Below are 22,104 nucleotides of genomic sequence, written 5' to 3' on the forward strand. Positions count from 1 at the left end.
TACGAATCCGATATTTTATAAACCAGGAAGTCTTATTTTAGATTTAAGATTTATTATATATAATTCACGTTTATTCGGAATTAAAATATTTTTTTCTTTTTAGATAAAATATATTAATTTTATCTAGAAAACATTAAATTATTCGTTTTATAATAACGAATAATTTACCAGTAAGTTTAATAATAGTATAAATAAAAAAAAAATAATAAAAAAATATGCAAGTCACCTAGACGACAATACAAAACGGCGCATGCGCGAAATTCGTTAATGAATCTTTTATTCGAACGCAATATCCTTTTGAATGTTTCCTAATTGTGAATGATTAAAACACAACTACGTGAGACTAGGTCGTGCCTATATAGCACGCATGTTATAAAGACAACACACGTGCACGTAGAGAATTAAAGAGTGACGTATGCGCTTAGGTAGCAATAAAAAAAAAAATCTTTAGCTGTAATTATAATTACATGTGCATAATTCTTCCTTCAGGAACAAGCATGAGGTGAATAAATGACAAATTTATCCCTAATAATTAGTTACCGATTTACGAATTAATGAAAATAATAAAAACTCAGTTTAAAAAAAAAGATGATTAGAGTACGGGTATTTTATTTTGTTTTTCTTTTTTTTAATTGCTACCTTTTTTATTGCTCACTTTAAAGCCAGTTGCTGATATGAACATTGCGCAAGCGCATTTTCTAATAGAAGTTGGCTAATGTACGCATGCCATTAGCCAACTCCCATTAGCCAATTTAGTTCAACACAACTCCGGATAATGCAAGTAAACCATATCAATTAAATAACATAGTTCCAGTATAAAAACACGAATCGTAGCAATATAAGATGGGAAAATTGATTTTCCCATCTTATATTGCTTATATTTTGCATCTTATATTCTATTAAAATGTCACAAATATGAGACAATGTGGGGTATTAATTCTGAAGAATCAATAGAGTGTTGATTATTCAGAGATGATTCTTTCTCATAATATTTGTGACGTCACAGTGTTGGGCAGATGCCTTCACATAGTTCATTTTGGTTGGGTTCAGTCGAGTTTAGAATTTGAAATGTGTTCAAATTGTCATGTGTTCACCGCCTTTTTTTTTCTTTTTTGACTCAAGGATGTTTTTTTATTTTTTATTTTGACTAATTTGGAAACCCAACCGTATGACGAAACATCGAACTGTTTGAAGCCACGTCAGACTACCAATGAGCGACGCTCCAGTCTCATACCATCTCACATAACCTAAAGACATTCGCAAACATCCATACACCGAGGGATTCAACGGTTTGGAGAGAGAGTGTGTATTCTCTACCAACTCGGGAACCACCTTTGTGTTTACTACTAAGAGAAACTTGAGACCTCAGTTTGAAATCGGCCTGTATTAGATTATTCATATAACTCCTTGCTTGAGGAAGGTTAGTATCTTACATAACCCATTGTACATAGTGTCCAAGAGCTAAGGAAGAACTACATTTTTACCTGTATACATTGGCGCACCTAGGGATGGAGCCAAGGGGGCCCTGACTCCCCCCCCCTAAAAAAAAGGAAAAAAAAAAGACTATAAACATTTCTAAAAATCTGTTCCTGATTAATTTTTATTTTTATTTTTATGTTGTGTCGTGTCCTTTATTTCTATACTACTTATGAATAAACGGTCACATGAGGTGGGAATACCCTCTGGCTCTCGGGAATCACGACCATGACTACAGCCATATTTTGGCATAAATTTATAACCAGCATACTAATAAATTATATTACACAAAAATGTGTTATAAATTTCGTACAAATTACATTGCAAGACGTTTTTAGGAAAAGTTACAAGGACGTAGTTAAGGAATTAATGTACAGTGCTTACAGAAAACTATGCAGAAAGACCTTTCAGTATGGAATATGTTCACCCGGAACTGCGATGCAACTCTCACAACGTCGCACCATGCTTAACACCAAGTGATTCAGCAATTCTTGAGGCAACTGGCCCATTCCTCCTTAAGAGCAAGGATAAGGCTCTCGAGCAGCAATGCGTCTCCCTATTGCGTCTCAAATGTGTTCTATGGGGTTGAGATCTGAAGAGCATGCTGGCCACTCGATTCGTTTAATATCCCTTCAGAAATATCTCGACTGCTCGTTTACGATGTGGTGTGCCATTGTCATCCATTAAATGAATTCTTCGCTTACAGCACCACCAAACAATCGAACATGCCGTTGAAGAACTTCGTTGCAATATCGTTCATCAGTCGTTGTCCCTTTTTCCAGTATCTGTAGCTCGGCGCATCTATTAAGCATAATGCCACCCCACGCAATGACCCCAGTATCGTCGTATCTATCCCTTTCACGAACATTCTCGCAATTGCAAGCAGTACCACTTGCACGCCAGATCAAGTGTCGTCTAGAATCGGAGAAAAGACTAAAACGACTCTCATCTGTAAAGAATACATTAGCCGATTGGCGTCTTGTCCATTTTTTTTTTTTTTTTTATGGATACAACACCACTGAAAACGTGCTCTACGATGAGCTGTGGATAAAGGGACGCAGACTACAGGTATTCGGGCATATAAGCTTACGTGTTGCAGACGTCCATCCACAGTTTGTAAAGATATCCTCGTGCCTGTGCTTGAATGGAGCCGACTTTTAACTGACCTGTCGTGACGCGTCGATTACATTTTGCTGTTATAAGTCTGGAACCCATTCCATTGGTTTGAAACGCTGCCCAGAGCATGGATACAAAGCTATGTGAGATTCCAAACTATCTTGCAATATCAGTAATTCAGAGACAAGATCGTGAGGTTCTATAGACGCGATACAATTGACAGACGTAAAACTTCTAATATCTCGAAATGATTATAAATGCAAATTATCACGAAATGTGTCACACAAAGCCAATTCAAGGAAAAGAAATTATGGCTGAGATTTGAGGAAAAAATTAAATGTAACAATGAATCCTGGTTCCTGTTATTTCTTGGTGATGAAACCAGGAATCAATCGTGCTTGTTTACAACTCAAGTTATTGGGTCTATGATATGACTTTTGGCATCTTTTAAGTCCCTTGATACCAGTGTAGAGCATTTATCGTGCAAGGGATAATACTTCCAAACAGGGTGTGCCTTTATTCTGATCTCAGTGTATTTATATGGTGAATTAAGATTTCTATTTCAACAGATCGAAAGACTAATCATTTAGAGGATCAGATACATCGTTTTAATCATAAAAATAATGTTTTTTTCTTTTTTTTAGACATATCGTTGTATACTACAAAGCAAATTCTGTTCAGTATGGTGATATACAGTAAATTATGAGTAATGACTCTTCGTCTGTGTTCGACAATCTAGGCTTCAGAAAAATGCAAGAAACAAGTTATTTAAAATTATTTATTTACTTTTTATACACTTTAAAATTTTTTAGTTCTAGGTATGTGCCAAACTTTACGCTACACGAATCACAATATCACAAAAGCAACTTACAAAAGGATCTACTTTCACCACCTAAATTCTAATCTCCAAACTATTTATCTCCGAACAGCTTTCACCTTGTGCAAATCACAAATCTGTTTAGATATTGTTCTCACGTTTGGGGTGGCCTCCGTAAGAGCCCCCTAAAACATATTTGTCTCAGTACAGAAAAGAGCATTTAGGTTGACTCGCTCCACCCACTTTCACAGAGGCATTCAATTTTAATGTATTATATCTGTGAATTTGGCTGAACTTTTTTCCTGACCATTTATCTTTATATGTTCTTATTTATTGATACACAGGTTCTTCCAGAATTTATATAAATAAATAAATCTTCTAACTCCAGTCTTTCCATTATTCAAAGGGTGGTTTTTAAGTTAAAGTTTTTAGCCGAAATTAAGGACTTGGTATTTTTTTAAAATAAATATTTATTATTGTTATTACTTTATTTACTTATTTATTTTTTTGAAAATCGGTGAGCAGTTCGCTTTTACTTGTAGCCATCGCAGAAGTTGGAAGTATGAAGCATTCCTGTACTAAATAAGAGGCAATACTTTTAATCCAGTGCTATTTGTATGCTTATATTAGCTACCAGTATCGATGATACTGTGCTGTTGGTAAGATGTTTGTAATCCTGTGTCGGAAGCGAAGAACTTTTATAAGAGAAATTTTAATCTGAAGGTGAATTTAATTAGTCTGATATGGCGGGGTTTGGGTCCCAAAAAAATAGAGTTTTTCATATCTTGAAAGGCATGAACTGATGCCTTAAACTCCAAAACAACAACAAAAGTTATTTGTATGCATTTCATGTGTTATCATTCTACGGTTGATTTTGCTGAGCTGCAGGATAAAAATAAAAAAAAAAACCGAGTTTCTTCGAAAAAAATCCACTCAATTGCACCAAAAGTTGACTAATTCTAGAAAAGAGTGAAAAAAAAGCAAAGAAAAAAATTTTCTAGACAAAGTCTAAAAGCAAACTTATATTTTTCCTTCGACAGACGTAGTGTCGTGGATATTATTACAAGATTACCAAAATTTCGTAAGATAAAAAAATTACACATCTATAACAACGGCGAAATAATGTATGTACTGTTTCTTTATTTTCATTCGAACATGAGCTACGTTGCAAATTGATGCTTCCCTGTTATTTTCGTGTATTTTTCGTGTCGTATGAACTCACTCGTATAGCACCAATCAAATGTGCAATTTTGCAAAGAAACACACACACACACACACACACACACACACACACACACACACACACACACACACACACACACACACACACACACACACACACACACACACACACACACACACACACACACACACACACACACACACACACACACAAAAGCGCACGACTAGAAAAGATAACTGAATTCAAATTTCATCTTAGGTTATTTATTTATTTGTTCAGATGTTCAGATTAGGGTAAGGACGGAGATAGGGACTTTCTTTTCTCTTTGAGACCAGGATTTTTCCTTTTTGCGAACCAGATAAACCTTATGTTAATATACACAAATTAACAAACTTAATATATCCACCTCATTCCCTTAATATATATTAATACATATTAAAAACAGGATTATAAAAATATATAACAGAAAATTATCGAATAAGAAGAAAAGAGGATCTATGCGTCTCTTGCATGACACCTTTGTAAAAATGTGTCCGCTGGATGCAGAAAGGACACTATATACCGTGAAAACATTCAAGACGTGATATGGCTCGGTGTGAACGAGTTAAACTACGAAATCTGTGGGATACAATTTGATGTTTTTCTGTTCCATTTCATACAAAAAAGCTGTTGTGAACTCGTTAAATTGATCTCACCACCCACTAACGGGTCGCGACCCTCAGTTTGAAAAACTGCTTTACCTCATCCTCATTTACTGTATATAGACAGAATTCTTCGCGAACGGTAGGCGACTCACGTACTTTGTCCTTTCTGTAGGATCAAAGTCACCATCACCGTAGCTATTAAAGAGGTTATTCATTTCGTTAAGTACAGCGGTGACATCATTGTCCTCTAAGATTTTACATAATTTCCTCTTCGTAATGCCAAGTATCGTGTTTCCCAACCATCATTCTTTACTTTTATCGTTCATAAAAGAACGAAATTCGATTAGGGGATGGTTTTCTTAGGCGTACTTTATTTCTTCCTGTAAGAGTTTCGCGAAATTTTATAGTTATTTTCGAAAACCAAATATACGGATTCTTTCTATACTTATTAAATAATTTTTAATAAGTATAGGTAATTTTTCTTTTGTCCTGATCATATTTTTTCTTCATTAGTAAGCCAGTCTATGAGAAGATCCTTTTTTCCACTTCTTTTATTATATTAGAATTTGCTATCTGCACATTTAATTAATTTGACGAATTTCTCATATAATTGATTTACATGTAATAGGTCATCTTGTGATAGTTGATATTTTTTTATATATTTCTCAAATGCATTATAATTGATACCAATGTCGATTTTTTCACGACTACCCGCACAACTCATGCGAGAGAATCCATTCCGATAATAGGATAATAAATCTGTTTCGTGAAATGAGTGTTTATTATTATACGTTGAAAAAAATTAACTTTTCTTTTATGAAAATTCTAGTTTTTAAAGTGGGAATCATTTTGCTCGTTTAACAGTTGGAAAATTTTACATATGAAGCACGTGATTTCGCGTGTTGGTAACGAATTGGCAATCTCCTTATTCTTTTCTCTCCTTCAACATGAATTGACTCTTCTTGGCACTCTGCCAGCTATGGCTCTCTCAACTGTGAGCAGACTATAGGTGAGGGTATCCCAAACTGTGTTCTGCGGAAGGTGAATAAGTGTTCCGCGAGAAATTTTCTCCTGGAATTTGTCAGTTTAGTTTTATAAGCATTTTTCATGAATAAATATTTTATAGTAAAAATATTCTGAGGAGAATAATATTCGTGAATATGTCGAAAAGGTCAGATCCAGAACGCCTAATAACATCTGTGTATCGTTAATTTTCACACATCGAAATCTTTCAACATTTGGGAATGGGAACACCGCTGTTTATGACGGGTCATAAAAATTGCCTGCAAGCGGATTATAAGAATGGGCGGCGTATCCTCTGTTCTTAAAATTGAAGGAAATGCCATCTGTGTAGCAAATATCAGTGACCAAGCGGCATATTTTTAAACTTGGAAATATTCACGAATTTTCGTTAATTTTCACACATCGAAATCTTTCAACAATCGGGAAAGAGAATACCGCTGTTTATGACCGATCATAAAAATTGCCTACAAACCATTTACAACAATGGGCGGCGTATCCTCTGTTCTGAAAACTGAAAGAAATAACATCTGTGCAAATATTAGTGACCAATCAGCAAGGAAGTATAAAGAAAATTTTTTCCGCCTAAAATTGAAGATCAAGGTAGTCTGTATCCAGTTTTCAAATCTAGTAATACTGAATACTTTCTTCGCAAGTTCGTATTGTAGGGTGAACGTTTGGAAACCGTAGTGCCGTGAATTTTCAAAGAAATATATAAAAATAGCAGAGACTTAAAAATTACATTAACAGCACTGGTATAAAAGACAGTAGTACATTTTGAAAAAAGTAATTGGCCTGCAGATTTAAATTTTAACATGAATAAGAGACAAGGGGCTTTGTTTAATTTTGGTGTTCAGAAATCTCGTATTGAAGGTGTTTGTGACGCAACAGATAGTGAGTCATCCACCACCAGCCTACAAAGCGATCCTCAGGATGTACAGGAGGGGAATACTACCAGCACAAAGGAGAAAAAGTCTGCATTCACTCGTAAGTACTAATAATAATATTATAAATTTTTGGTGATCAGAATGGGATATGTCAATGAAAATCAGCATAAATTAATTTAATGATGTTGAATCGATGTTTAATTAAATAATTAATGATCAATTATTAATTAATAATAAAAATCAGCTAAATTACCACTTAATTATCAATTAATACATTATAAAATAACCAAGGTGTTCCGTGAAAATTTCAGGATTTGTGAAGTGTTCCGTCGTCGGAAAAGTTTGGGAAACGCTGCTATAGGTAATGATAGATTCAAGAGTATCGAATAATAATCTGTTATTTTGCTTCTTTAAAGATACTTGTGACATTTATATTTTATATGATCTGTTGTTTTGTTCAAATAGATTGCAGAGGTTACCTCATAGGCTATTTTGTTTCTTATGAATATGTGATTAATACAATGTGAGTTGTTCGCTTCTCTCGTATTGCCATCTATGCATGTAAGAAATTCATGTAAAGATAATATTTTTTTATATATTCTTCAATTTTGCTAGTATTCTTATATAAATCCAAATTTATATTACCAAGTGGTATAACATTTTCGTGTTTTAATGTTTCTAAGACATTATTTAACTCACTTAGAAATATATCAAGAGCTTCCCGTCGCTCAGTCAGTATAAATTCGATTCCCTTTGAGGAACATGAGGAACCTTTACCTGGTCTCTTTCGACTAAAGGTGAGCTATCCGGTCTCATACTGAGGTAGGGAATTTTTTCACCCGGAAACCCGAGTTTTTCGTCCCCAAGAACAGGCAAACCGGCCTCGTGAATACACGTATCTATAGACATAGAACACACTGGGAGGCATAGGGCTAACACCTTATTCCTCGAGGCAGTCGCGGTTTCAAATCGTAATAGGCCATTAGGCCTAATATACGTATAAAGGAGGATGATAAATATATCAACTGGACCATCATGTGCACGGTATATAAAAAATATGAGTATATTAATTACTGTATATTCACAAATCACAGTTTTATCACTGTGCATATTTGATTCCAGTTTATGAAAATTAAAAGTATTTTTCCTAGCATACAGGATTGATATTCCTGAATAGGCATAATTACGATGGTCATGAAGCATTTCGCAATTAAAAACAGAATATCAGTCAAGTCCAAGCTGTTTGATCTATATCTCACTTAGCACTAGTATTCTTATATATATATATATACTGTATATATATATACAGTATATCGATCGATTTCTGAGAAGTAACGTTAAAGTATCGAAATTTGGCCTTAAAGATGTAATCTTTACATAAGTTTATATTCTTAGATCAGTTTGAAGTATCACACTTGCTTTTTGTGACTATGTCCATGATGTCATATGGGGATTTTGATCTGCATCACTTGCTCTCTTTTGTTTTGTCCGATAAATAAACAAAGAAAAAAAAAGTTGCTTTAGGAAGACCGTTACAGATAAACTAGCTAAATTCTTACAAGAATACAACTTAAACGTTGCCTTTCGACCGCTACTTAAAATCTTCACGATGTTAAGATCTCCGAAATAACCACATTAACATATGAAGAGACCAGGAGTTTATAAAAATCCGTTTTCGTCAAAAAAAAAAAAAAAAAGAGAGAGAGAGATGTTGTGAAAAAACGAGCGCATAAATCTGGATTAGCCTTTCACAAAACTAACAAAACCCATCAAGTCAATTAGTAAAGCGCCAAAACACCATACACAGAATTCAATACTTATGTACGCCAATTTAAAAAGGCTAGTGAGATGATACGATGTCCAAATCCAGTGTAATAAAATCCAAGAACTGATATTAAATGTTCTCTGATTCAGCATACATGAGAGATCTACGTGTGGATGAATTAGGCTATGAGACAAAATACCTTATATCCTGTAACAATGACCCACGCTCATGACATCTCGTTCCTGCATCCGTCTATTTCGTTGTGAATGAATAACAAAAATGACGATTTGTTATTTAGAAAGATCCATTGAATGTCTCTTTTATAATTGTGTTTTATTTATTAATCTGAAGTACACAATATCGTTGTACGAAACTAGTAAGTGATTTAATAAATTATCTTTCTTTTTATGTGGTTTTTGGCAATATTAATTTCATAAACTTGCCCACCTTATTTATCTTGCACAATTTCCTAGGATGGTTCTAGGTCCTTGCATTCCTTGTGTTCCACCATCTGAAAAATTTTCTCTCTCTGTCTCGTATCCTCTCAATAGCTTAAACGTCTCAATCATAAGCTTCTTCATTCTCCTCTGCATCCTCTCCAATGTGTCCCCTTCTTCAAATCTCGGTCTCGGTGACCAGATTTGAGCACCATAGTCCTAAATGTGATGAGGGCCTTATAAAAAATGCTATCACTACCGTTTTATCTCCCCGCTGATTCATGTTCTTAATATTGCAGCAACCCTAAATGATCTTTTCAACTTTGCAACCTGTCCCTTAAATTTAAAATTTCGATCTACCATCACACATATGGTAGATCGAAATTTTAAATTTAAGGGACACCCTTACACTTTACACATCCTCTAGGATATTCTACAAATACATCTTAATATGTATTAAGAAAGTGATTTAAAAAAAAAAGTTTCTTAACCAATGTATAAGATTCTGATCATTAAATTTTATTATTTTTTTTATTTATTTAATTTCGAGATACCAGTATAACATAATCGGTTTCATAAGAGAAGGTATATTCTTTACCCCTCGGAATGTTTTTTTTTTTTTTTTTTTTTCAATCCAGCAAAACAGCCACACCGTCCAGAAGAATACACACGCGTTAACTTATAGTAATATATTGACCTTGTAGCCTTAGTTGTTTCATTGATAATTCAAAACAACTACAACAATCAGTTCTTAGCTAAAATCAAACTGATTAGAAATTATTAGCGAAGTACACAAAAAAATTACATCGGCTGCTTCTTCTCTCAATTTAGGAGAAAAATATTTAAAATTTTAAATACATCTTTAATTTATATATATATTATTTTTTTGTCCTCTAAACATTGAGAATTTTTTAAAAAAGGTAAAGTTGAACTAAGAGACATAATACAAACTACGTGCGTATCTACATAGCTTCCTCCTTAACGATAACCTTGAGACAGGTTTAATATGTTTCCCACGCGAATATAATAAGTGAATTCTTTATGATGAGCCCACCTCTCTTTGGGGCTCTCACACTGAAAATGCGGGGGTTCCGAGGAGAGATGACGTCCCGAAATATTCTAACTTGCAATAAGTTTGTTTCCATTGTTATATTTGTATTTGTCACATGTACTCATTTTACGAGAGAAAACAAATTTAAATTACAAATCAAGCAACAGCAGGAGGTGGTTCCATGCGCATTATACATAAAGAACTCCAGAATATTGATCCTTTGCTTGTGTTCTTAGAAGATGATCTCGCAAATGGTGCATTGGTTGAAATCTTTGTTTTGGCGATTAAAATAATTCTTTACTGTTTAGTATACCTTATACAAATATTAATTTCTTAGCAAATTTCTTAGAGATTACCCAGAGATCACTTCCCCAATGAATAAATAATTGCTTGTTTTGCTTATTTACAAAATAACCGTTAGTAACAGTTGAACGTTTGGCGTTGTGGCAGTTGTCAAGGGCGTCAGAAGGGCACTAGTGACAGGATTATAGGACACCTCATGTCCGTGCTATTATTAAATGTGTTTTTGCACGTGTTATATAAACAAACAGGCAAGTCACGAATATTGTGATTTATAATTCCGATTAAACAACAGAAGGCCATTTAATTTTAGACGTACTATCAAAGGGGGGAAAAATTATTACTGCGTGAAACTACTACATAAAGAGAAGACTGAAAAAATTAAAAAAAAAATCTGCTGTTCAAAACAAGCTTAAAGCAAGCAACTCCAGACGATATTAATGAAAGGAGTTGTAGATTATTTTAAAAATCGAAGAAATAACGAAATTTACAGTACTTTTTTTTTCCTCCCAAAATTTAGGAAACGGAAAAAAATATATGAATCATCGAATGTGGATATAATAAAACTTATCAAGGTATTTATATAATTTTAAATTTTATGTTTCTACATTTATATAACTGTTTTTATTTTATTTTAAATGGTGGTTGATAATATTAATTCAAGAACATTCGTTATACCAGTTCTTGTTTCTATAATAGAACGTTTGCAGTTGAATCATAAACAAACAGCAAACGATATCGTTTTCGAATAATAATAATAGAGTGGGAGAAGCTTGTTTGTTATTGGCTATCCACGTAAGAATTTGCTCACACTTATTTTCAGATATCGCGTGCCACTAGGTGGTAATTGTGGGAATGAATAATTTACGATTTAATAAAATGTACTTGCCAACACTGGTTTCATTGCTCGAAGCGTTTACTGAGCATTTATATTCGGCACAAACCAGGTAAGCAGGCCAAAGGAAGAGGAGAAATTAATGATATTTTAAAGTAGCATTTGGGTGCGTTTCAACCTATCAAAATCGGACTGTCATTGCGCATACAACAGATGGATTCTGCGTGAATAGAATTTGATAATGTTTGAAAGTGTGCATGTTTTAGACTAATTTGCTATTATTGCTATGTTTATAAATGAAATGATCATAGGAAGAAGGCCGAATTTATTTCGAATATATATTAATATATTAATATCGCGTCATATTTTATGTTCTGTTATACAGCTTATGTATTCAAGCTAACCAATACCACACTGCCTACACTCTTTTTTTGTGTAGTGGCTCATAGCTGTGAGGGCGAAAAGAGAAACGGCATTTGTTCCGTCTCGTAGGATTTGTCCGTAGGGTTATTATCAAGATAGTTTTATGCTAATTAAAGTACGTTGCTGTGTAGGAATAATCCCCTATGGGAAATGCGGTTCCGGGGTCAGTAATAATTTGCAGTAGTTATATTTTTACAGCCTGTCTGATTTGATTTACTACACCATCTAATTAAGACATAGTTTTTATTTTATCTTTTTTTTTTCTCAATTTTTTACGAAATTGATTCCTTAACAACAAAACAAAAAATCACGATTATCAACACCACGAGTCCTTGTTTTTTTTTTTTTAATGTAATTTATATTGTATAATTTGATTTACACCACATTTTAATATTTTCTAATTGTGTAGTTGTTTTGATGCCAGTATTATTTCCTTAATATTCTCCCATTAAGTTAAAAATGAATAGAAGATAATTTTAATAGTAATGTTTAAATTACTGAAAGACGCACGATGGAAAGCATGTGGAAAATTACAGCAATATTCAAGAAACAATTACCATTATGTCTGAGAAGAAAAAATTTTAACCACTGTATTCTTCCTATGTTGATATGGCTGTGAAACATGGACACTAAATGCAGAGGAAATTCAAAAATTACGAACAACACAATTTAGTATGAAAAAAAGTATGCTTGGTATTACAAGACTGGATCACAGAAGGAATACGTGGATAGGAAATCAAGCGAAAGTGCCGAGTGAAACATCTGAAGTGGCAATGGGCTGGGCATATTGCTCGAAGACAAGATCAACGATGGACAAAAGAAGTATGAAGAAGTACTGGATCGGATTCCACGAGAGGAAAAACGACCACGACGCCGACCTAAATCACGATGGATTGACGATATTGTTAGATTTGCAGGAGTGACTTGGGAAAGGAGCACCATGGACAGACAGTTTGGGAGTAATCAGGGGCGGCTTGTGCATAGGCACTGCGGAACTGCAGCACCCCCAATTTTTCTCGATATATAAATATATTTAATAATTTATTTATATTTGTTTCTAATATTTAATTTTATCATCAACAATCCTATACAATTCTCTTATTTTGAACAAAAAAGAATAAAAATCCATCTTGTAGCACTTAAGAGGGCGAAGGACGCTAGCAGCACTGTGTTTACCACAGTGTCATATTGCTACGCGCGCAATCATATGCACGTCATAGTGAGATGCGAGCTATTAGCGTAATGCGACACTGTCCGTCGCGCAGTTCCACTGTTGTTTATATGCAGTTTGCGCCAGTAGTAGAGTGTTCGAGTGCTAATCGTGTTTACTCCGTCTCTTTAAATATTTGGACATTACAATTAAAGACATAACATTTGTTATAGTTTTTATTTTAGAATATTATTGGGGTTATGATAATGGATTTTATTTTTAAGTAATTTTGAATTATACCAAACTATAATTTTATCGATAATAAACAATATTATTTCATGTTTAATTTTTTTTTAAATTTTTACCATAATTTTGATATTTTATCCAAAAACGTATACACTATACTTACAGTGTGTATGTGTATTTCAAAAGTTGCAGCACCTCCACGATTTCAAGCCACGAGCCACCGCTGGGAGTAATCTTGGAAAGCTTTCGTCCAGCAGTGGATTTGGACTACTGTACTCTGATATGGCCGCTTAGGAGGTTCCATTATAATAAGGAATCAGTGGAAAAGGTTCAACGCCGGCTAACATAAATCATATCTGACTTGTACAACTTTACATATGATAGGCTGACCTTCAAAGTTTGAGAAATAGGAGGAGGAGAGTAGATACGATAGAAACTTACAATTTAGTGAGAGGTTCTTACAGTATTGATACAAGGAAAATTTTGCAGTTCATGGCAGGGGAAGAATTCCGAGTAATCTCTGGAAGCCGAGTAAGAGTGGGATCAAAAAGAATGTGAGATTCTGGTTCTTTTCATGGCATGTAGTAAGTGAATTGAGTAAGCTGCCTGTGGATGTGAATGTGTTTGTGATTTGTGAATGTGTCTTCGTTAAATAGTATAAGAAAAGATGTGATGGGTGGCAAGGGCAATACACCTTCAAGGGGCCCTCCCTCGATGAGTTCCTAATCCTTGGAGGTACCTACATATATAATAATAATAATAATAATAATAATAATAATAATATATTATTTAAATAATTATTAGTGCCGTCTGTATGAACATTTAACTTACAGTCTGCTTGACCTAGTGGTTAGCATATCCACTCTCCAATTGACAGACTGCAAGTTCAAATTCCACAGTGACCATGGATGTATGCGATTGTCTCCACGTAGGCAATGAACGTTATCGCTGAGTGTGAGACTGCCGTTTGGTTTATTGGAAAATATAAAATGCAAATCAGTTATAATATTTTTGTAATAACTTTTACTAAAATAAAGATAAAAATAAGAATAAAATAAAGGAAAAAATGACGAAAACCAACCAGTTTGAAACAGCTGTCAGGTCAGTGAAACTTTATCAAAATGGACCAATAGGAGGCGAATATATGGACGCTCATAGCAGGCATGTCTCCTATAAGATCCGGCTAGGGCAACTCGTAAATACTGGAAGTGTATTCCCGTAAGCTCTCTGGTCAAATTTCATACGAAACTTTTATAGTTTCTATATTCGGCTTGGAAATAATGCTGGATTTAAGATTTTTATAAATTTTTGTAATAATTTCTCACATATAAAATGCCTTTTGAAAAATCTTTGCTATATAGATTTATTTTTCACATTACAGGACCTTTACCCCATGAAAATGTTGATGTCCACATTTAAAAAACCGCTTGGTTGCAAGATATACGTCTAACGTTAATAATGTCATTATGATTAATTTCTTCTTATTTTTTTCCCCTCTTTCTTTCGCGAATCTAGGCCTGATGGCCTCTTCCGGTCTTGATCCAGTGTTTCTTCCATCTGCCTCTATTTCGTTCTACTCTTTGGTATTCTAAATGCATTTCTATTTGGTTCTGTGTTATTTATTTATTTATTTTTTCATTATTGGTGTTTGGTTTGGTTCTTTCATATATTCAATTTCTTCTGCAACGCTTCTTTTCTTTTTTTATCTCTTTCTCTTATTGTCCATACTTCATTGCGATATAATAATGTTGGTTTTGATAAAATATTACATACAGTTGACTCTTGAACAACGCGGGTTTGAACTGCGTGGTTCCACTTATACGCGGATTTTTTTCACCAAATGTATTGGAAAAATTTTTTATTGAAAAACTCGCAGGCGAACCGCGTAGCCTAGAAATATCGAAAAAATTAAGAACGAGTTAAGTATGTCATGAATTCATAAAATAGATGTAGATTAAAAATGATAAAATAGTAGTCTATTTTATTATTTTTACTACCATAAAATATGCGCAAATCTATCGTAAAAGTGAAAATTTATCAAAACTTAAGCACACTTATAGACCGTGAATGGCCATTTGCAGTCGAGAGAAATGTAAACAAACGTAAAGGTGCAGTGTTAAATCATAACTGCATAAAATAAACTGTTATTAATTAGTTAAACTAATTAATTAGCATAAAATAAAAATTTTATAACGATTCATTCATTATTGTATACGCTAGGCTACCACGAAGCAGCTGTATCGATTGCACTAGGCTACCATAAAGCAATCCTATTGCTGCTGCTTCGTATTAATGCATGATTCGTTATACCCGTAAATAAATTTGAATTTCTTTTTCGCATTATCTTTTAATTTTTGATGCCTAGTGTTAGTAATACGTATAGCACCTACAGTGTTTTGTATCATATAGGACAATAGCGATGTAGGTACTGACAGACAGACAATTCATCTTGTAAACAGACAACGTAAACTTACGGTATCGATAAATACAGTACTGTAAATGTATTTTCTATACATACAAGCAGTTTTAAGATCTTTTGTTTTTAATCTGTGTTTTCTTTCTGATTACAACAAACGAAGTCATACAATGATCCGAAATTGGTGAAAGCGAGTTTGAGCTTTCTTTTCAACAATGAAGATCATCTTTTCAATGAGACATGCGCCACTGAAGCAACAAGTGCCTATTACATTGTTGAGAGTGCCTATTACATTGTTGAGAGTGCCTATTACATATCCATCTTAAGATGGATATGACTTTTTTTTTTTTTTTTGTGAAAATCTACAAGTAAATCGAAAATGAAAGGTGCAAGAAGCTCATGATATAATTTATCAAATCTTTTTTAATATTAAGCGATAATATGTTTTCCATCACAATTTAAGTCCTGCCATGTTATTGATAGATGGCGATATAGCTATTTGTTAAACTGAAGTATTATATTTTGTTTCGTCTAAATTTATTTTGAGGCCATTATTACGAAAGCATGTGGATTTTGCCACAGCCTCATGTATGTGGTCCTCTAATGCATCGACATTAACTTCATTATAAATCAGAACGGTGCCATCAGCAAAGGACAGTCTTTTGTCAAATAAGCTGCTGCCACAAAGCCATTTACACAGATTAAAAACACAACAGGTCCTAAAACTGATCCTTGCAGTACGCCATATTTTATAATCTGTATTTCACTGTTGAATTTGCCTAGATTAACGAATTGTTTTTTGTTAACTAAATACGATTTAAACCGATTATTAGCAACTCTTCTCATACCACATCTATAAATTATCTGTCAGAGTAGACCGGATGAGCGCAATCCAATGCTTTGGAGTTGTTTAGAAAAATGGCTGCGGCACACTTCCGTTTATTCCGTTGTGCATTGATTCCAGAGAAACCAAAAGCTTTTTTCTTTCCGTGTTCAGATCTGGTATAAAACCTTAATGATCGGGAAAATTAAAAAAAAAAAAAAGGTAGTGTGTTCTTTAGTTGTTTAAGTGTTATAATAAATCATAAAGCAGTTATGATTAAACTTTCATAAATATAAATACACCTTTCCCGCCTATAACGTGTTTACAGCTCGGTCAGTATAGACGAAGCCCTTTGGTTGGAATGACCCGGGTTCGATTCCCGTCAGTGATGTGAGGAACCTTTATCTGGTCTCTTTCGACTGAAGGTGCGTTAGCTGGACTCATACGGAAGTAGGGGTTTTTTCCACCCCGAAACTCGGGTTTTTTGTCCTCCGGAACAGGCAAACCGGCCCATGAACACACTCATCTATTGCAAATCGCAATAGGCCATCACTAATACGAACGTAAGGGACCACTAGGCCTAATACGTGAAAGAAGGAGATTCTCGTTGACATATTCTTACAGTTTATTCGTTGGCCGAATGATTCTGCTGACCAACCAACAATATGTGGTTCGAATCTGAACTGATGTTTCGCGAATGTCATTTTAAGTGACAAATGAATTTCGTCATCTGCTGTATGACCATTACCATCACTTCTACATATCGAATTTCTGAGGCGGCCTGAAAAAATTCCATTTGGTCTGTAGATCTACAAAATCTACTACGGCTTGGCTCGAGGATAACAACGTACCACGAAATATTGATTTCGACCTTTGTTTGAAATACAGACAAGCACTATGGCTCTGAGCGATATTTAGCGAGAGAAAATCCCATCACTTTTATATGTGATCGGCTACAGGAAGAGGACAACATAAGCAGGAAGAGGAAATATTCAAGAAGGAGGAAATAATCTCGTCTCGTACTTCCGCCTTAATATGTGTGTATTTTTGTTTCAAATTTTTATTCGCAAAAAACAAATGCCATCAAATAATTATATTTATGAGATTCCTTTTTTTTCCCCTTCATTCTTTATGATTTTTACATAAAAGGAGCTTGGATTTTTTTTTTCCTTTTCATTAAAACGGACATATAAACTATTGAAAATTTAGGTACTAGTCTGTTTTATCATTCACTACCATAAAATATTATTATTATTATTATTATTATTATTATTATTATCTGAGACCTCCAGGGAGTCAAGGACTCATCGAGGGAGGCTGTAAATTACCCAACCCAGCTATCATACCTTTCCTTAATTTCATTCGCATTAGATGCACTCACTACCTGTAAGTGCAAATTATTCCACTCACTCACTGTTCGCTGGGAGAAAAACCTAGCCTTTACCCTTTTCTTGACTGCAAATAAATTTAACTTCCATGGATGCCCCCGTGTTCTCTCCCCGCCTTCCATATAACGAAAAATTTCTTCATTTGAAATGCTATAAAACCCATTCAAAAGTTTATAGACCTCTATCATATCATCCCTCTTTCTCCTGTTAACCAGAGTCTACAATCCACACTCGCAATCTGTCCTCATAATCTAAATCCCATAATCCGGATATAATCTTTGTAACTCTTCTTTGCACCCTTTCCACAGTTTCTTTATCCCCTTGGAACCCGGGAGACCAAATCTGCACACAGTAATCCAAGTGTAGTCTTATCAAAGCCTTATAAAGAGGCAAAATTACTTTCTTATCCTTACATGTCAAGGTTCGCTTCAGCATAGCAATTATCCTCCGAATTATATTTGCAACTTTTGCTATGACCCAGATCTATTATAAAAAGATTAAAATTTATCAAACTTAAGCACACAACCACTTATGACCGTACATGGCACCATTCGCAGTCGAGAGAAATGGCTTCTTCTTCTTTTTTACGTATTAGGCCTAGTGGTCTGTTACGGAGATACCCGTTCCGAGGATAAGGCGGTTAGCCCTATGTCTGTAGATGCGTGTGTTCTTGGGGACGGTTTGCTTGTTCTGGAGGTGCGAAAAACAAAACTCGAGTTTCCAGCTGTTAGCCAGTCTCATAGGAGAGGGGGGGTTCAGCTGGAAACTCGAGTTTTTCGCTCCTCCAGAGCAAGCAAACCGTCCCCGAGAACACACGCATCTACAGACATAGGGCTAACCGCCTTATCCTCGGGACGGGTATGGTGGGAGTATCTACTAGTCAAAAGAGACTAGACGGGAATCGAACCCAGGTCTTTCCTACCAAAGGTAAAGATGCAGTATTAAATCATCGCCGCGTAAAATTAACTGTTATTAATTAATTATTTAAATTTATTTATTTAACTAGAATGAAATAATTTTATAACGATTCATTCATTATTGTATCGGCGAAACAATCACATCGATCTAGGCTACCATAAAGCAATTCTATTGCTGCTTCTTCATTATCAATTATTTGATGAAGCATGATGGTTAAAGGATTTTAAAATATGTTCTTTCTTGTGTTATATTAGTTGCTTTAATATAATTTTTGTTCTACATGTTTATCAGAACTCTCCAGTCCCTCTTATATTCAAAATAGTATTCGAATGTTCCTCGTATATTCCAAATAATACTGCAGATAAAGGAACATTCTTTTCTACGTTCTCCTGCTACTTCAAATGTTTTAGGTCTGTTCTCGCCTCATTTTTAGCACTCCCTGTTATTTCTTTCTTTATTTTCGTTTACTCTAAATGTAAAGGATATATTACGATCTGTTATGTTGTGCATCGGTTATGGCATTGTGATTACCTTGTAGCGGTATTCACTTCCAAACAATTGTTTTGCATCGAACAAAAACCTGTGAGAGTATCTACTAGCAAACTATTTCTAGATTGTTTCCATTCTATTAATAGCAAAGAAAACTCGCCTAAGTGTAGCACTTGAGTGAGATAAATATAGTGTTTACGTGAATTTGGAGACGATAGTTCAGAAATAACATCGCTTATTTACTATTCACATCAGTTTAGCTACTCGGTGATCACTCCTTATATAGTAAAACATTCTATATAAATATGAATAAAATTGATTAAAAAAATCCATATTTTTCATCAAGCAGGTAAATTAATAGGATCTCTAAGAAACCGAACCGCTGCAAATGGAAGCTCTTGCAATGTAGAACCTTTGGCATACGTTTCTTTGGTATTGCACTATTTAAGGCGCATTTCTGTGCACATTCCGAATTTTTTACTTGGAATCTGAAGTTCAAAGAACCCTCCTGCCTTGGAACTTAATGAAAGGTTAAAAGATGGACTGTTTTGGATATGTATGTTAAGTCATTTATTTTTCTTCACATGCACTGATGTACACATGAAGAGGTTATGCAACTTCTCATGCGGGATTAATATTTTTTAAAAAAAAGTAATTAAATTTTTACCCTTTTCTGTAATTGTTTTACCTACATAAAACCTTTTAGTAATATCACAATGCCATATATACGGTATTTAATAGCGTGACTACATGTGTTGTAAAAATTCTTTCTAAAATTACTTATACGCATCGGTTAAAGCCATTAAAATGTTTAAATAGGTTAAATAAAGATAGACTGATCAGCTTGGTTGGGCGGAGCGGATAGCGTGGCCAGTCTCCGATCAACAGGTTGTGGTCTCGTATCCAGGCATGGATGTTTGTGACTGTCTGAGACCTTAGTTGTTCTAACTAAGCATTTTGCTTATTAATATTGAGAAATTTGGCTTTCCTAGTAAAAGCCTATACATTCAAAAAAAAGGCTGATTATTTTATAGTAGTGGATTTACACTACCTCCTTATCGCATTTGTTAATGATGACGCCGTAAGGTTAGAAAAACTAATCAAATCTTGCAGCGAGGAACGTTTTTTTCCAACTGAGGTTAGATCATCTGTTTCTCATACCGAGGTGGTAAGGCGTTTTTTTTTTCTTTCTTTTTTTCTTCTTCTGGAAACTGAACTATTCCCTACAAAACAGACAAACTCGCCGGCACATACATTGTCCGCACACGTACACATTTGAGAACTTTGTCCATCTTTCAGAAATTCTACAAAAAAAAAAAAAGATACAAATTGCTATATATAAATCTATAGAAGTGTCGGTAACACACACACACACACACACACACACACACACACACACACACACACACACACACACACATAATAGAAGGGAGGGGAATCACATGTCATTGTTTCACAAGGTACAGACTTCCCAAAAATAAAATCTGAGTCTGCTCATTATTATTATTGTTAATTTCACAAGTAACTTTAATTAACCCTAAACTTCGTGTGACCATAAATACTAACTCGAGATTATAGTAAAAAAAATGCATTTTGTTGACTTTGATACCGACGCGTTTCAGCACCTAATGATGCCACGCCACTCCTCTCATACCCCCCTCCCTCCTCCTTCCCAGCCTAGATACAACGCAGAACTTGTGAAATCGTAGCCATTTCAGCAATTGCTTGATACCGAAGTGTCGTGTCTTTCAAGGCCATACCAACTTGGGAAATACATTCACGTAGAACTAACCCGAGATATTCCACATTCCTTTCTCAGCAAAAAAAAAAAAAAAAAAAAAAAAAAAAAAAAAAAAAAAAACACCTATAAAATAAACAGAATTCGGACAATTAGCCTTTGAAATAATGTAGCATTCATCACGAGACGTTTCGATGCAATCCCAAACGAGAATGAACTCGGGAAATAGGTGCTAGATTTATAACGAGCAACAGAACTGGGCGAGGTTTACCTTGGACAGTAGGGATACATTGAATTAGCTGTTCCTGACGATGATGAAATGCCCTTTTGTGCATTTAATACTGGCTGAGGTCATAGTCGGATATTAGCACATCTGGAAAACATAAAACATGACCAGCTTAAAGGAAAATGAAAGGTTTAACGATTAGTCGACGAAAAGAAGGGCGATATGTAGGTGTTGGAATGTGGTTGGAGGTCGTGTGCGTAGGCGACATAAGTTCAGCAAACGCACACAGGTTGAGCGCACTCCCAAATCTCACAGTAAGTGATAAACGCGTTTTAAAACCTATTATAAACACGGCTATCTTTTCTCATCTTTTAGCTATTGATCTTGACTCATACAACCTTCGTTGTTCGTGCTCGGCAGTGCAACGATAATTGCTTTAATGTTTTTTCTTTTCTTTTTTTCAAAAAATAAAAGTAAAGGAGAAATAACTTAACTGTGAGAAAGAGACAAGACAGCTGGAAATAGCTCGACGTATATTTAGAACACTTTGCAATGATGTCGGTGTCTGGAAGTTCAGCAGGTTGACTGCAAGAGGTCATGAACTCAAATAGCGACGTGATGTATGGCTTCTTTTTGTGGAAATAATTTCAAGAATAGGTTACAGCATTATTCAGTTTCTTTAAATAAAGATTGCTGCTTTATTTTGAGATAACTTTTTTTGTGTGTGTAATTTAAATTAATTTTTATAACCTTGAT

General features: G+C 34.5%; 2 protein-coding genes across 2 annotated transcripts in view; one reads left to right on the forward strand and one right to left on the reverse strand.

Annotated features, from left to right (window-relative positions):
* Positions 1-13,534, reverse strand: part of LOC150106921 (lysophospholipid acyltransferase 6-like) — a 219,177-nt gene extending 205,643 nt beyond the window's left edge. The window contains exon 1 of the mRNA XM_090393380.1: positions 13,514-13,534. The gene's annotated coding sequence lies outside the window, so the exon portion shown is untranslated. The remainder of the gene's footprint in view (positions 1-13,513) is intronic.
* LOC150106923 (F-box only protein 39-like) overlaps positions 11,576-22,104 on the forward strand; it is a 48,393-nt gene continuing 37,864 nt past the window's right edge. The window contains exon 1 of the mRNA XM_090393505.1: positions 11,576-11,643. Within this exon, the coding sequence (XP_090249631.1) occupies positions 11,576-11,643 (68 nt within the window). The remainder of the gene's footprint in view (positions 11,644-22,104) is intronic.

The sequence above is a fragment of the Typopeltis vanoorti genome, chromosome 5, assembly GCF_054136105.1.
Source record: "Typopeltis vanoorti isolate ZY-2024b chromosome 5, IOZ_Tvanoo_1.0, whole genome shotgun sequence".
Classification (NCBI taxonomy): Eukaryota; Metazoa; Arthropoda; class Arachnida; order Uropygi; family Thelyphonidae; genus Typopeltis; species Typopeltis vanoorti.